The sequence below is a fragment of the Temnothorax curvispinosus genome, unplaced genomic scaffold (genome assembly GCF_003070985.1).
Source record: "Temnothorax curvispinosus isolate PA1 unplaced genomic scaffold, ASM307098v1 QBEX01011966.1, whole genome shotgun sequence".
NCBI lineage: Eukaryota > Metazoa > Arthropoda > Insecta > Hymenoptera > Formicidae > Temnothorax > Temnothorax curvispinosus.
The window spans coordinates 41,506-59,240 of record NW_020221746.1 but is presented as its reverse complement, the minus strand read 5'-3'; the positions used below and the strand labels follow the sequence as shown (position 1 = coordinate 59,240).

General features: G+C 33.3%; 1 protein-coding gene across 1 annotated transcript; it reads right to left on the bottom strand.

Annotated features, from left to right (window-relative positions):
- Positions 1–407: 407 nt before the first annotated feature.
- Positions 408–17,337, bottom strand: LOC112462093 (band 7 protein AGAP004871). Its single transcript, XM_025027673.1, has 10 exons — positions 17,260–17,337; positions 15,607–15,730; positions 6,698–6,807; positions 6,031–6,103; positions 5,219–5,301; positions 4,748–4,951; positions 4,594–4,649; positions 3,958–4,036; positions 3,764–3,865; positions 408–3,611 (listed from the first exon to the last, which is right to left on the bottom strand). Exons 1-10 carry the CDS (start codon positions 17,320–17,322, stop codon positions 3,510–3,512), a joined length of 996 nt encoding a protein of 331 aa, XP_024883441.1. The 5' UTR covers positions 17,323–17,337; the 3' UTR covers positions 408–3,509.
- Between the last annotated feature and the right edge of the window lie 398 nt (positions 17,338–17,735).

The following is a 17,735-nucleotide window of genomic DNA, read 5'->3' as shown; positions in this document are numbered from 1 at the left end:
TACATAAATGTGCCGTCGCATATAAATAAAAAAGTATGCGTGTCTCTCCCAACGTGTGCGAACATTCTTTTACATTCGTATCACGGGAACTCACCTGAGAAGAGAGACGCATCTTTCCAAATTTTTAGCTGTATCGTGTACTTAATATATAGAATCGATGACAAAGTACAATATAGTATCGATAAAATATTGCGAACTATAAAAACGGGACAGTAAAGATCATCGTCGTAAAAATTATCGTGCTACCGTAATTAATCGATCAATTATACAGAATAATAGCGGTAGAATATTACAATTACAACATTTATAATATTCACAAACTTTGCATCATTAACGTCTGCAGATTGGTAGATTGATTAAAAAGGGGGCGGAGGGATATAATGTAATTTAAACCAACGCTATAGATGTGTACATGCATTTATACATTTAATAAAATTGGAGAGAGACAGCTTTCTCCATCTTACTCTTAGAAAGCACAAAATTCCAGTAATGTGTGTGCTTGTAGACAAAATGCACATATAAACGCGCGCGCGCGTGCGTATGTGTATAGACTATATATGTATATAATATTGTATGTATACATATAATATACGGTATATACAGGCCGCACCCCATCAAGTTCAAAAAAATTTGATGAGATAATAAATTTGATGAGAGACAATAATGAAGGGTATCAATTGAAACGAGAGTAATTATGTTTGAATATAATATTAAAGATATAATGATTTTTAAATAATATCGATTAAAATTGATCGTTCACTAGTTCCAATCACCGTTTAGTTACGTTTATAATTATGCCACTGCTATACGTTTCTGAATGCGGAAACAGGACCTCGCGAATGGCTAACTCCTTAATCATTTATTATTTAAAAATTGTCATATACTTTACTAAACCATTCGTTCAAGCAGTCAAGTAATTACTCTCATCTGGATCTCTTTTACCATATATTAAATTTTTTTAATCTAACAGGGGACACATACTGTATATATATGCAGAGAATACGCATCGGGACACAATATATACTATTTCAAATATGTAATTACCCATAAAAGTGATCAAATATTTTAAAAACCTTATGATTTATATATATATATTTTATTTATATAATAAAGAGAGAGAAAGGAGAAGTAGTGATGGGTCTGAGTATTAATTCTCTTCTTCTAAATGTTTTCGAACAATTCTATTGTCAAAGACTCCGGTTGCCTTTGGATATCATTTGAAATTACAAATTCTAGAAAGTCTTGAATTTATGTGTCTAGAAAATCTTTTTTTTTAAGTTCGAGAATATATCTAAAATATTTTACAAATTTTTAAAAATAACAGTATATGTATAAAATAAAATGGATTGTGTACGTGAAACAATGTAAAGCGTTATGAAAGAGAAAGGATATACACATTTCAATATCTTCAAAATTTTTAAAACTCCCCGCACTTTAGGTATATTCAAGACTCTTTTAAAAACTATTTGGTTTTAATTTATTATAACCATAATTAGAATTATAATATTGAAAATTTGTGTTATATGTTCAAAATTCGATATACGTTGGTCCCATCACGAAGAAGAAAAGAGTATATTATAGAAAAAAGCTTTTTGCAGCTTGCTTGAGAAGGTACAAATAAAATACGTTCCTCTAAAATAATAGATTTCCAAACCTTTTCTTCAAATGTTCTTGGAATGCTTGGTCAATTTTTCGTGAGACACTGCATAGTTATTAATATATCAGACGTTGGAGGAACAACGTTAAAACCATAATTCTGGCTGCGGTTTACTTGACGCTACAAATGCTTTGGAGCGTTCTTCTTCTCCTTCTTTCTTCATTGAAAGAAAAGAGAAGAGGAATGCTTCGAAGCATTTGTAGCGTCAAGTGAACCGCTGCCTCTATCGTTTAACCGTACAGCGGTATTACAATCGTTTCTCGTTATCGCTTTACGCATTACAAATCGAAACGTTCTCTATTCTAACGCAAATCAGATACCATTCGCCTTTAAAACATACTCGGAAGTGCACGATCGGCTCGCTTTAAGAATGTTATGTCAAGGGAACTGATCTTATTCTACAGTCTAACAACCATCACTGTTACAATAAATTTTCCTTACGAATCTTTTAAAAACGGTACAATACTTCTTCCATCGTTTCATTCGATATAATTCAACATGTGATTCGCATTTACCTTTGAATAGCTAATGTTAAAACGTTAAAATGTTATCCCGTTATAATAACTACAGAGCAATAACATTGAAATTATTTACAACACAAAAAATAAATTAAAGAAGTAATGGGGTAGACGTCCGAAAATAAGAAGAAATTTATTAAGCAAAAATGTTATTAGATGCACACGTATTCTTCGATGATTTGATTATTATTTAATTATTCTACGTGCTCTTACGCGAATAGCTATACTTATTCAATTCAATTTTGCATTTTATTGAATAAATAATACTGAACGTTCTCCGAGATCATCTCTATACATATGTACCCGATATTTTTTCTTCCTTTTCTCTTTACAAGATAACCGTAAAAATATCAAAGCGTTAGTGATTGATTGAGTAAACAATGTATTAATATCCCTAGCAAGAGTTGCCGATGTTGGACCAAGCAATCGTTACAGGCCGCTAAAGTATATATATTTCTAGTGACTGTAAAATTAATTATTCTTAACACTTAAGCGCCCGTGGCAATATTACCAGTATTAGCGATAAGCGTTTTAACTAGCACCACATGATCAAAGTGTAAAATTATCGAGGGATATGTATCGTGAAATGAATCTATTTCTCGACCGAACGTAATTTAGTACCGTAAGCGAAATAGGCAAGATTTAAATTGCTTTCATTGTTGATTATTAAGTGGTAGTAATTCAATGTTGTCGCATATCACAAAATTGACAAGATAGAAAGAATCGCTCCTTGCCATTTATCTCGAATAATTATTTGTACTAAATAAATTTCATTTATACGGATCGATTGGTTAATGTCGTAAAATCGATATCGCATTTTGTACAAATCTGGCATTAGTGGCAGTGCAAGATCTGTGATGAACGGATTAACTGTTTTCGATCATTGCATTTTTTTCACCATTTGAATTTATTAATCACAAATGTATACTTGACGCAAGTGAAATTATTGCCAAATATGGACCGAATATACGCAAATATTGACGTCGTTCGATTACAGTCTATGTACTCTGTAAGATTTTCCAAAAATATGTGTTTCAGTCTGTGTCGTATAGAATTCTCGAGTTGATTCTGTGCGACGAAAATCACACGCGCAACGTTACAAATCACTCTGCTAAAGCCTGTTAAATTTGAAATTGTTAGTGATTGGTCGAATATTGGCAACTCTCTGTCGTCAAGATGTAATACACAAACATGTCAAATATACGGATAAATCGACAAACAAAACACCCCTCAACGAGACTCGGGGGAATTGTTATTCTTCTTTTCGGTCGTTATATTCTGCGAGACGCACGCTCTCTTCCTTCTTTCTTTCTTTCTCTTTCTCTTTCATGCAATTATTCTTTATTCGCATGAGATTTCAAAAAATATGTCATCATGTCGATCGGTAGCGGAAACACAATGGTAGAGTTCTTTTCCGCCGATATCGTATTCAGTGTCTAAAATTAAAAGAAGAGCGTGGAAATGAAACGGTACGAAGATAACGACGACAATGTCTAATCATTAACAATACGTTCGATCGATAGTAATAATATATTAACAAAGATAATCCTGCACATATGCACAAAAATTGACTAATAATAATATTTACCTGCAAATAACGGAGTTGCAAGGCAGCCGGTGAGTCGCCAATGACTTCCGATGCTTCCCGCAGAGCCCTGCTGGCCTTCTGTTCACCTTCCGCGGCGATCACCTGATGAAATAATTATGAGATCGGCGGATATTTAATGATATGAATAAAAGAATTTTTTGGTTTTCTACATTATATGTATGTTAACGTCTTACTTTAGCGCGTGCTTCACGTGCAGCTTCGGCTTCTGCCGCCATAGCCCGCTGCAATTGAACAGGTAGTCGTACATCTTTGCTATAAAATCATAAAAAAGTTGCAATTTAATATTGTTGTTATGTAAGTCTTTATCAACTTTATGATAATTACGTCTATTAAGCTATCACCAAATATTGGATCTGTTACAATAATTGGTTGATTAATATCAGACTTGTATTTAGCATTTTGAAGAACGTCAATATTATAAATTTTTACAATAGGATTTTTTATATAGGTTTAATTTAATCACAAAAATCTTATTAATCTTAATGTTTATACAAATCCCTTCCAAAGAGCGAAAGTTCTAATAATATACCCCTACTCAGTTTTAAATAAAACTCAGAAAAATTATTCCAGCACGTCATTAGCTATAATATATCTATTAAAGTATGTCAAGCATATTTTTAATGTTTATTTTTATGTAATTTTTTAAGATAATTTTAACTTTAAGTTTCTCAAAAGTGTGACACAAGAGAGCACTTTAGAGGCAATTATATTCAGTCATTAAAAGTAATTATTTTTTGTTGAACATAAAAAGTTACATTTTATTAAATACGTCATTACTGCTATTAAACAGGACAATTTTATATACTCACATTTCTACTCGTTCTACCTTTATTCCCCAAGTATCAGTGGCTTCGTCTAGAGAAACCTAATATAAACGCGATCATCAAAATGTCATTAATGCATATTAATTCACTTTTTCCACTTAGGTAACGTAGCAGAATTGTGCTTAAATATCTTATATACCTGCATATTTCCGGAGATCGTTTCCCGCTCGCTTAATATTTCATGAAGCGGTCGCGTCCCCATGGTATTTCTCAGGGTTGTTTGAGCTAGCAGCCTCGTACTATGATGCGCGTTCTCCACATTCGCAATCGAAATGGTCGCATTATTAACGCGGTAGTAAACTACCGCATCAACGGATACTGTAACGCTATCCTTCGTCAATACCTAGTGTATGAACAGATAAATAAATTTATATCCTACATCGACATTCTATATTTTTAATATAATTCTTAATTTCCATATAATATTTCCAGTTCTATAATTTTTTGTTTTTAATTTTAATTTTATTGTATATATATTTTTTTTCTACAATTTCCATATTTTATTAATATTAACAAATAAATAAAAAAATTTATATTTATTAGACAGGAATGTAGTTTTCAAGCAGTATTCAAGTAACAATCTTAATGGGCAATAATTGCGTCCAATTACCTCTTGCGGCGGTACGTCGTATGTCCGCGTTCGCAGATCAACGCGCGCGTAGTTGTCTATGCACGGCAGGATGAAAAAGATTCCTATAAGCGTGAACACGATTATGTCGCTTCGATAGTCGATAACAAATCGTGCGTAAAATGTTGAAGCGGTGACATAATATAAAAAAAGATGCGCCGTAAAAAAGGGTCGTAAATGTCAGCCGAATTATCTGGCCTTATATCTTCAAATTTTAGTCACGCAGCGAATACGAAAAATATCAAGTTTCCTTTTATAATATAATATAGCGTAATTGTAAATGCTGTATATATCTTAATAAGCAAGACAACTTTACTTTGAATGTACGACGAGAATCTCAAGCTGTTTTGAATGTTATTTGGAAGATTTATTATGAGAATCTATTCTTGAAAATCTTGAAAATTCTGAATACTTTGAAAATGTCTTAAAAGTTATTTCCTTATCACGTAAACGATAGGAAAATACTTCTTCTTTATTATTTTTCTTCTCATTATTTATTTTAAACGTAGATAATAATTTTATTTTAAAAAATCCTTCAAATATCTAAACATTTGTAAGAAAACACATTTTCCAGATATTATAAAATCTTTCAAGTATTTCCAAGCATGAAAAGCTCTAAAGAACTTTCAGTATCGAATAATATTTAAAACAATTCGAATCTTCGTATATGACTGAATTACTTGAAAATTTTCAAAGTTTAGACAAAGTTTAGGATCATTAGCTGTGCAGTAATAATTAAGCAGATTATATATTTTTCTAAAACAAATGAATTAATGTAATGGTGTTAATCTTACCGGGACCCTTAGCACCGCCCGATAGAAGACGCCCCAGTCGAAATATGACGGCTCTTTCATATTCTTGTACGACCTAAAAATTAAAAAAAAAAAAAAATGCATTTTGATCGTAACTTGCAATTTCACTAGAATTTTGTAAATTGAAGATAATATAATTACATTTAATAAATATCATTACATTTAATTAATTTAATGAATACAACCGTGTAATTTAATACAATTTAATAAAATACAATTTCGCTAATAATCAGATGAAACCAGTCAAATTGATAACTTCACTTTATAAAAATTAAGGTTGCAGAGTAATCGATGACTGGCACTGTGGTGCCGTAAATTAATGCTCATTTTTATCGCGGAATTAGTAGGAAAGATCGCTGATACGGGCTATTAATAAGATAGCTTAATGAAAGCATATGATATAGCTGCGCATTGATACATATCGCGCTCAATGAGCCGCTTTAATAAGATCGCTGTGAAAACGAGCACTGTGGACAAAGGCAGTATTATACACAAACTCCATGTAACTATAGTTACACTGGAACAACATTGCTCATTAAAACGCTCGTCGTCGCAACCGTCAACGAATAGCGAGAAATTTCGCAGACGAGAATAGCATTTCGAGGGATTTTTTTTTTAACTTTTCTCTTCCTCCGAAGAAGACTCTTACCTTAAAGCAAACGAAGAGGGAGAACGGCATCGTCAATATTACGATAATCCACGATAATACCACCAAGATGTTCCCGCATGCCGTCGAGTCTGACTGCGCGCTGTCATCTGCTACAATGCAATTTTTTGCAACGTTATTCGTTAAATAGTCGAAAAGATTCGAATACGCGATGTGAAATAAAAGATAAGTGCAGTCTCGAAATTAATTGAAGAGTTTATTTTCAAACCGTATTAAATCTCAAGTAAATAAAAAATGTACCAATATGTAATATTATTCGCGTGAATTTATGTATATTTTCTTCGCTTAGGGCCATATTACAGTCGGTCTTTCTTATTTACTTGATTTATCATAAACGGCCATGACTCACTTAATATTAAATTAATATTAAATCTATTTGGATGTGTTCCAAAAAGATCCACTTCCCGATTTTATGAAAAAGTTAGTAAAGTCTCAAATGTTGTTCCCAAATAAATACCTTTAAAATGATTCTTGGCACAAATAAGATTTAGTACACACATAAAATGTATGCGTGTACATATACATGTGATACAAAACCGACTAATACGTCAGTCAAAGAGTGAAAGGTTGAAGTGTTTTAAAGAAAAATGCAGTAATATTGAAAATATAATGATGAAATGAACAAATTTCTACGCACTTATTTTATTATTGTGCCAATAAAGGGAACGTGTAAACACATGAAGGAGCAGAATTCCTTCCTACGCACTTCATCCTACAGAAAAACTTAACTTAACACAATTTGATCTAATTTAGCCTAAAATTAGACTAGTTTGTGACGACATGTTCCATCAACCTGAAGCAATTTTCGCTTGAGTTGAAATCACATTAGAGACGTCAACTATAACATTTAAGGTCAGGATCGTCCTATATCCGCGATTTGCGAACTCTTGCAAATAACTTAACGCCATTATTTTAATGTTATTCCGATTAATTTTTACTTTTACCAAAAACTCTTTTTAATATATTTATTTAAAAACATATACTTTTATACTTTCGAGTTTCATGAGAATTGAAAGTTGGTCCTTTTCGAAACTACAGCTCTATATTTTAAACAATAGATTTATTGTATAGGGATTTATGAAGAGGAAATTATATTGAGGTGACCTTAGCGACCTAATTTCTAATTACAGCACTCGTCAATAGTCGGGCGAAAGTTGGGCGTGTATCCTAAAAAGTTGCCATCGGATAACGACAACGTCAACACAATTACGTCGTTGTCGCTTGTCATAATTGTCCGTGACGGCTGTTATCTAGTTTTTGGAGTGTACGTCTGATAACGTCCAGTGAATATTTCCGATTCTGACCTAACTTCCATTCTTGTCAAATAATTCAGACAACAACTTGCAGTTTGCTTCTCGTCTTTTACTATCTCAGGTTCGCAATTGATGACATTAAGGATAAGAACCTGCCAGTTATATTATTGGCAAAATAAAGCAATCAAAATATTTGTCTCAATCAGTTTTTTAATTGAGTCCTAAATTAAAACTTAAAACGGAAATTTAAAACAAGATTTAATTTTTTAAATAGAATTTATTTAAAACTGAAAGAAGATTAAAATTGAACAGTAGCTTTATTTTTGGGGAAAAAAAGGATAAATAACAAATTAAATAAGGTTGATTCGTTCGCTGCAAGTAAAGCTATAAACTAAATCCTATAGGCCAACGACGAACATAAAATGTACTTCAATGTTAAATACTAATTTGTCATAATTATCCGTGACGGCTGTTATCTAGTTTTTGGAGTGTACGTCTGATAACGTCCAGTGAATATTTCCGATTCTGGTTTGTTTAATAAGAATTTGTTTAATAAGAAAGAAGAAAACTTAAACATTATACATAACCGAATATTTTGACTTTAGTAAGGCTTCATCAGCGGTGAATTACTTAAATATGAACATTGAATTATGTTAAGTGATATGTCAAGAATTGATATCGGAACTTAGAGTAAAAATAATCAATGCATAATCACAAAATGTAATAGAGTTTTTATTCTAAGTTCTGATATCAATCCTTGACATATCACTTAACATAATTCAATGTTCATTATCAAATATTTAAGTTATTCAGCGCTGGATGACGACTTAGTAAAGTCAAAACTTCTTTCTTAAATAAATTAGCATTTAACACCTAAGTTCATTTTATGCTCGTCCTTGGTCTACGATTTAGTTTATAAATAGCAAAGATCTGCAATATTCATCAGCAATGTAACATTTCACGGAACGATTTCAATAACTTCGATGACGTGATTTAACATTTAATTCTAATTATATTCTTGTAGCGAGAAATCGCAAATCTAGTTTCCATTTTTCTAATTATTACTAAAAATAAATACACGATAAAAAAATTATGAAATTATTGTGTAAAAAACTAACACTAATTAATTTTAATTTCATTGTTTACATCCTATTACATTATTTGCCAATAATTATTTTTGTATAACTCGATTCAATGTAGCATTCAATCTTATCATTATTTTCAGCCTTCAAAATACTTTCAAAAATAATTTTTATATCATATACTCTTCCCTTTTGCAATGTGTGTTCTCTGGAAATCTATAAGTACAGTTCTCAGAAAATTATCGCATTATCTGTGATTCATTTGCATATAGAATTCTGTCGTCTTTGAATAATATTAATGTTGACTGTTGCACAAGAATGCGAAATTACTTTGTGCGACAAAGTACGACCTATATAGGTATATGCTTCATCCTCATCGTTCCTGTTGTCATAGGAATAAAAAATACATTATATTCATTTACCCAACTAATCAATATTGATTAATCTTGTAGACAATATTTATTTATCCGACACTGATCTCATAGGGTATGATAAAATTCTCTACGATATTATCACAGGATAATTAACCAGCCTCGTTAAGCATTCCGGACATGAAGCACAACGCGATTGTAACACGTAAATAACGTGTTATCGTAAACATACACATAGTCTCTATTAGAAGTGGTATCGAAAAGCGCAATTTTTTCGCATTATTTTCATTATATTATAGTGAATAAATCTAGAAGCGTAGAACTCTCGCACACGCGCAAGTGCACGTAATTCTCGAGGCACAATTGCACAACAGCATGATAACAGTACTCGTACATACACGATGATTGATTATTTCCGATCGCAGGAGTTAACGTGCGATCATCTTTTCGAAGCTAGACACTCGCGTGCAGATTTTTAATATCGGCAAAATAATTTTGCAATTATTTCTCTCTTCACTGAATTTACACGAGCGACAATGGATAAGCTGTAAAAATATTTTTACAAAACGCTCTTGTGTGTGCGCACACACACACACGTGCATGCGTAATGTATATAAGTATATACAATTGTCATTGATTCTATACTAATGCCTTCGGCTGCTCTACAAACCGATCAATATGCATACGTCATAGAGAACACACGTGCACACAACCTACATTCGAAAAATTATTCTAATTCTACGATACTGTGTTTCAGGGAAACGCCCAATGAAATTTCGGAAGAAACCCCCGATCGATTTTTATTTAGCGCTTGATACTCGTCCAAGCGAAATATTCACCGCCGGGACATAAAACGCCAACGTAATCTCGGCGAATTTCGATATCCCACAGTATCGAAATTGCAAGCGCACGAAAGTGCGATCATAATCTTTCGAGAAGTGTGATTTGGCTTTCGAAAGATTGTCGTGCAGGCGTGCAACTTAAGATAATAATTTTATTTTTGTTGAGTTTGCGCAATATAAGACTTATTGTAACCTTTGTAGCTCAACTTCTTGCACTTTTCCTTTATTTTTTTCCTGTAACGTTTAATTATATATACTTATTTCAGTTTAAAAGTACAAGGAAGTTTAACGTAGTTAAACAGCTACAAAGGATAGACTTGCAGTGTCTAACAAGCGTAGAATAAAATGAACATTTCGACAAATCAATTATCTCTGAGTTGCATGTACAATATTCGTAAACAGACATAATCTCAATCTGGCTCCCAAAACGCATCAGAGAAACGTGACAATTTACAGATAAAACGGTAATAATAGTAATAGCAGTTTTTGTTTCATCCTGAGGAAATATAAATATAAATGCTTGCGCACATTTTTCTTTTTCTTTTAATTTACGCTAATTTTTTGACAGTTTTTTTCTCTATTCTCTATTTCGTTCTTATTATGTCATCTTATTTTAATATTATGCCATTTTATATATAAATATAGTAAAAATATATTTTATACATGAAATATATATTTATATGTAAGGTAAAAAATATAGAATTTAGATAACAGATAATATTCATCAAAATAAATAATAAATATTTATCCAGCGTAAGTTGAAAAAAATAATTGACATGAATTAACCAAAGGAAAAGAAGCATGACAATAGATGTAAGAAAGAGTATGTATTAAGAAAAATACTTAACATTAGCCAATATAGCCGTATTGTAACAGAAAAGAATTGTAATAATACAACGTACGAAGGGAAAATGGAGACAAAGCGCAATGAGAATGATTAATAATTCGGTCTTCACTGTTCAGCGTTTATAGCAAGTACATTAAGCGTCTCCGTGTCACCGGTCTGCGTTAAATCGACAGAATTTTGTCAATCCTCATTTCCAGTCGCTCACCTCGCTCACCTTCCGTCATCTCGGATACAATCGGCAGCGTCCTGCACTATCCACTCCACCGGACCGTTGATGCCAGCGGCTCGGGAAGATGGTAGATATTTCGCGTTTCACAGGAACGAAGTAGAGGTGGAGAATCGAACAGACTGGATTAGGAGCGCGTTATTCACCTCTCACACGGTTTACCGCGACTAGATATTGCTGCCAGGGTAAAATCTCTCTCTCTCTCTCTCTCTCTCTCTCTCTCTTTCTCCTTCTGTCCGCGTTTCCCTTTCCTCTCGCACAACCAGCTCACCCTCGCTCTTTCCCTTTCGGCCCAGTAGCCACCCTTTCGTCTGTCCCTTTCCCTCGTCCTCGTCGAGGCAGCATGCGCGAGATGCGCGCTCGCGGCCACCCTACCTTCGCCGGCTCTGCCGCCCATCCTTCACCCTCTCCGCCACTCTTTCATCCCTCGCTCTCTATCTCTACGTCTGTCCCTCTTGTCCGCAAAACTCTTCCTTCCTTCGGTTAATCATTCTCTCTCTCTCTCTCTCTCTCTCTCTCTCTCTCTCTCTCTCTCTTAGTCTTCCCCCCTTTTAGTTTTCCCTCCGTTCGACCACCCACGTGCTCGTTGTTCACGAGGGTGAGACAATGCTCGGGTAATAACACGCGCCCATCCCAGGGAAACGAACGAACTGGTTTATATTTTCGATTTTTCTTTCGACACGAGTAGATGCGCGCTGAAACTTCAGCAAAGCATGAGTCATAGTCTTCTTCCCCAAAAAATGGGGCAGCATTTTATTTCACAATTCGCGCTACAAAATAGAAAGATGATTTCGAAGAAATACCTGATAACTCAGACCTCCCGATAACATGAGGGTAATTCCAAAAAAAAGTTCTGTAAATATTGAGAATTATGAGTTACTTAGATACTCTAATTTTATATTTCCTTTGTTTTATTTAAGTTAACACAATATAAAAGGAAAATTCTTTTTCTGCCTTTAGTCTTCAGTATCTGACTTGCGGGTACAGTGTCATATCATGACTTGTTGAATGTAATTCGTAAGAGCTTTATTCACCTGAAGAGGGTCCGAATTTCGACCAAAACGTCGTTTTATCTATTAATAAATTGGCCAGTTATGGTCAAGAAAGTTTGTTCATTTTGATATTTTATATTCACTGGATATTTTATATTCAAGAAAATTGAGATCATTATCATTATTGAAAATTATAATAAGCAAATGTCGCTTGTTCTTAAATTACCGACAGACTTCTGTTCTGCGATAAAAAAATATCATATTTGTATATTCAAAACGAGGTATAAAAATGGCAGTAAGAGCCAAGCGCAGTAAGTAGAACGCGTATATTTTTTATTAAAAATAATTCTTGTGAAAACTTTTGTAGATATAAGATAAGTATCGTCAATAGTATATAGATAGCGCAGTTCTTTCAGTCGTCTTTTTTTTGCATCTCTTCAACGCAATTATAATATAATATTAAACAGTGATAAAATCGTAACGTAGTTAAAAGTGTAAAAAAAAACAAATTAAAAAATTAATCGTTAGTATAAAATTTAATCGGAGATCTCTTACGTCATCCTATAAAAAGTAAAGAATTCAGTATAGTTTCCGATGTTTCATATTTTTATCATATCTAATAATGTCCATATAAAAAAAATTAAAGGTAAAACATGCTTTGGGACTTCTCGCATTCATTTTCATTGCAAAGAGCATAAGCAAAGATAACTGTTCGTATCACCAGAGATATCAGAGTCATAAGGTAATATTTTTTATTTAAGATATTTTCGGATTCTCTGCGAGAATTTATAATTCGCAGGAAACGCGCTAATTTTACCGCAGTCTTTATGTACTTGTTTATATCGTATAAAATGTTCGTGCGTGCTAGATCAGCTAGATCATCGTCGAAATGGTCATTTACACGTGCTCGACTGTTATCATCGCCCGATCAAATTGTGAAAGTCGAAACAACAAAAGCTTATCGAGAATCTATCGGGGACTACTCGACGGCGGCGGCGACAGTGTTATACATCGTTTCCCGGGGAAAACAAGGCGACATTGTTCGTCGCCAGCCCCTAGGGTAATTTCTGTCTCCGTTCTGGATATTTCATTCGACTTATTTTCCCGAGTATAAGCATCAGCCGCGTGCGACCAGCCGGTCGACGCGAGCTTATAGCGAGTCTATAGAAAGCGCTGTGTAATACAAGGTGAATGCTAATGCGTTCCAAGTTCACGTATTCTTGTAAAGGGTGTACCAGATCCAGTACTTCTTTCGATTAATTTAGACTTCGATTTTTCCTCGATGAAAATGCCGAGGGAAATCGTCGTCGGTCATTCCAGTAATTTTGACGAGCGACGCGAGGATAACTTTCAAAATCATTTTAAGCGTGTTGTATAAATTTCTAAACGACGGTATAAAAACCAAACATCACAATAATTAACTTAATATTAATATTATTATTAATTCTTATATGCCAATATATTACATACGAATAACAAAAATCACAAAGATCACATTAAATTAGATTAAATTACGTACAAAAGTTAAACTAAAATTCTTAATTTTGTATTTGTAGCATTACTAATGAGACATATTTTTATCTTAATATTTATTTATTAATATATCTTTAGTAGTGTTCATAATTTAAAAACTGAAAACTATCGTAATCTAAGATTTTTTTCCGTCGTTCTTTTACCTCAAAATTCAACTAATTAATTAATTAATTACAAGCAATTATTAAATCACGCTTGCCAATATTATTGGAATTTTGTCTATCTCATCTGTCAAGTTATTAATTACTGTATATTAATATTAAAAGTACATCAAACATTCTAAAATGATAAATATGCATGGGTAAAAATCATTTAAAATTGATTGAAGAGTATGTCGATCTGTCATCGGTTTTCAAAATTAAAACTTATTCAATAGCTCTTTTTCACTTTTTTATCAGTAAACATATCAGAAATTATAATTTCTGATATGTACAAGCGTCCTGTTATTTCCGCAAAAGAGAAATTAATATAAAGAAATACAATCGACCAAAAAATTCAAGCTAAAAAACAGATCTGGACAACAAAACTGCTCGTTTCGAGATGTTAACGACACGGAAAGAACGGGCGGCCAAGATCAGCCGTATGAAACGAAGCGAGTTGCCCCCGTAGCCGATTGTTCCACTTACTATGTTTGACGCGCGATTATTACTGATCACTGACAGCCGTGAGACGGTAAAATTGGAACGCTTTATCGTGAGCCGCAAATTATTAGGTGACACAGGTATGAGAATACTTGGCTCGAAATGATTTGACAAGAAATAGAAAAGTACAAAAACGATAGCGTGCCGCTTCTTTTCACAGGCATCTTTGCGAAGCGATAATACGCTCTACTTCCAACAGCCTGAATTTCACGAGAGCATGTAGCTACTATTTTCGTCGGTAGTCTATAATTACAGCCTGATGGATGTAAACGCGCGATTTCGCATTTATTCCGCGAATTTCAACCCGATAATAAAGGGAAATTTAGCTACCCTCCTATCGATGTCTTGTTAAAAGTTTGCCATGTCATATATATGTATATATTTTTTTTTTACTGATATAAGCAACTTGAAGATATATATATTTGACTGAAACAGTAGGGAATAAGAGATATATATTATTTGCTGAAATTTAAGAAATGTATACATATATTTCTTAAATTTTACATTTTGTAGATAATCAGTTCCAAGCCCCCCCCCCCAACAGTTTTTTTTTATAAGATAAAATCAAACGATAAAATTATCGACGGACTATCGTACAATGTTGAAGTTCGGCCACATATCAAGAATGACCTTCTTTACACTCGTGAAATAATTCATTTGTCGAGCCTAAGGTTGAACAACGATGTTATAACCCTTCGTCTGACTTCCGCCACGTACACGCTCGGAATAATCATTAGTATTAATGGTTACATTCGTGAAACGAAAATGACGCACGTATTAATGTTCATCGGTTACATTTTTCAAAATAATTTCAAGATAAGACAAAAGAAATGGATAAATAACGACAAATAAATAAGAACAAAATAAGAAGTAAAACAAACTAAATAAAAAAAAACACAATTTCTTTATATGTGAAAAATAGACTAAAATTAGGAAAAATAGAATAAAATAAAAGCAAAGAAAAAAAGATTATAAAAACTGTACGTGCGTCACACATTATTCTTTCTTTCCCGCTTTGTAATCGAAATTAGGATATGACGTACAAGTTCCATCGTGCAAATTTCTCTGTTATACAATATTTTAGTTTTGTTGTAAAGAACTCACATCCAATGATCCGTTTGCGGATGTCGTCGGGCCGGGTGTTAATCTGCATCGTTGATCCATTGCTGTTGCTCATGGTCGCCATAGGTATATCGGTGGGATTGACGCGCGATTCGAACCTCGCCACCTGGATAAACAAAGACCAGTAAGTAAATAATAGAATTCAATTAGCTTCTTCATTATACTTCGATATACTTCGTATCATCATCAATATACTATATATATATAACGCATTTCATTATTAATACATTGCAATGCATATAAAATGCGACGCGCTTGAACACTTGTTTGATTTTATATCAGTCTTCATCTCTTTTACATTATATACTTAGAATTAATAATTGTTAAAAAAATATCGTTTAAGAAAGTTCTCTTCTGAAATCTTAGTCCTATATATCAAAAAAGATTTGCAAAGGCACCGTAGAAATTACATCGCAAGATTGCAATACATGTCAACTTGGTACAAACGTAGATTGCAGAATTGTTAAAATGTCTGCCTTAAAAGGATCACAATTAACATCGTGACATTGTAATTTGTCTTATATAAGTAATATTGTTGTTGCAAATGAGCAATAATATTGCATAACAGAGAGATCCATTGTAATCCGAAGAGAACGATATAGCTTTAATTGATCGTAACATTATATAATATTATCTTGTATGTAGACACAAAATGTCTATTATCTATAAAACAAATCTAGAATTTTCATGAAATTTTAAAGATTTGATAAAACTCTCATGAAATTTTATCATATCTTTCTTGAAACTATCTCTTTGAAGATCTTATTGTCATGTCACAAATATCAAGTGCTGAAATTTTAATATCAAAGTGCTGTATAATCTGTTTAACATTTTTTTCGATTTTTCGATAAGCTTCGTTTTCTTTTAAACCTATCTTTATAATACATAATGTTAATACTACCCTTGTATTCATATAACAAAGAATTATTAATCCTATTATATTCGTTGGAGATAAAAAGACCAAAGTTTTACGCAAAAATTCTGTGTTCTTCTCTTACTGTGTTTTTCTCTTACTATATGTGAATTTAAAAAATAATAATAATAATAAAAAACCAACATAGCGTAATTTACTTTAAATTTGCCTTGAAAAATGTTCTAATTTTGTTTAAAAATTTAAATGATAAAATTAACTTGATAAATGAGAGAACTCTCTGAGGAAATTTTTGCCAAGATTCGAATAAGCGTTTCTGACTAATCAAATACACTTTTCGTTAGATAATAATTGCTATCTTCCTTTATAGTCATCACATATTGTATCGTATGACGCAAATACGTCGTACGCGGTATGACGCGAAACTTGATCGTCTTCTACACATCCGCCTGTAATATTATATTACAATTAATTATAGCTTATATGTCACATATTAAGTTCGCTATTATTTTTGGAAAAATACGCACGGAGAAGAACGACAGAATTTTTTTTTCCTAAAACGATTCGTTAAATGTCACCGCTGTATTTACAATATTATTGCATTATCGTAAATATATCCACGTCTAAATATTAAACTTCGCAATTATTTTAATTATTTTATAGAAAACATGCACAGAGAGAGAGCGATAGAGAATTCTTTTTCCAAATCGATCCGTTAAACGTCACCATGTCACCACATTATTGCTTCGTCGCAAACAAATTACGTCCAAAGGTGGCAACGTCAATATAAACCGCGATCCTTCGGAAGATGAACATTTCAACCACATTCGCTGCGTCCCGTTTCGACAATAATGCAGCGGCTGCGGCGCACCATACGCAACAATATATTTGCAATCTTACGACGAAATACCTCCACGGCCGTCCCGCGTCGTGCGTTAATTTTTAACTGTCGCTTATCGCGTAAATATATATTTTTATATTTTTTTTTTATCGGCGTTCCCGAGATATTTGCTACAATATTGCCGCGACCTGGTTACTTTGCGATCCCGTATGTCAACCCGCTCGAGCGAAGATCACTCCGATCACCTCCGATGCCGCGCGCACCACCTCCACCACCACCACCACCACCAACGCAACGTTTCAACGTGAGCGAGATAAACGCGCGGAAACCGAGTGATTGATGCACATCCGCGATACCGCGCTCGCACCTCCGCTCCCTAGTCCCTAATCGGTGCCATGT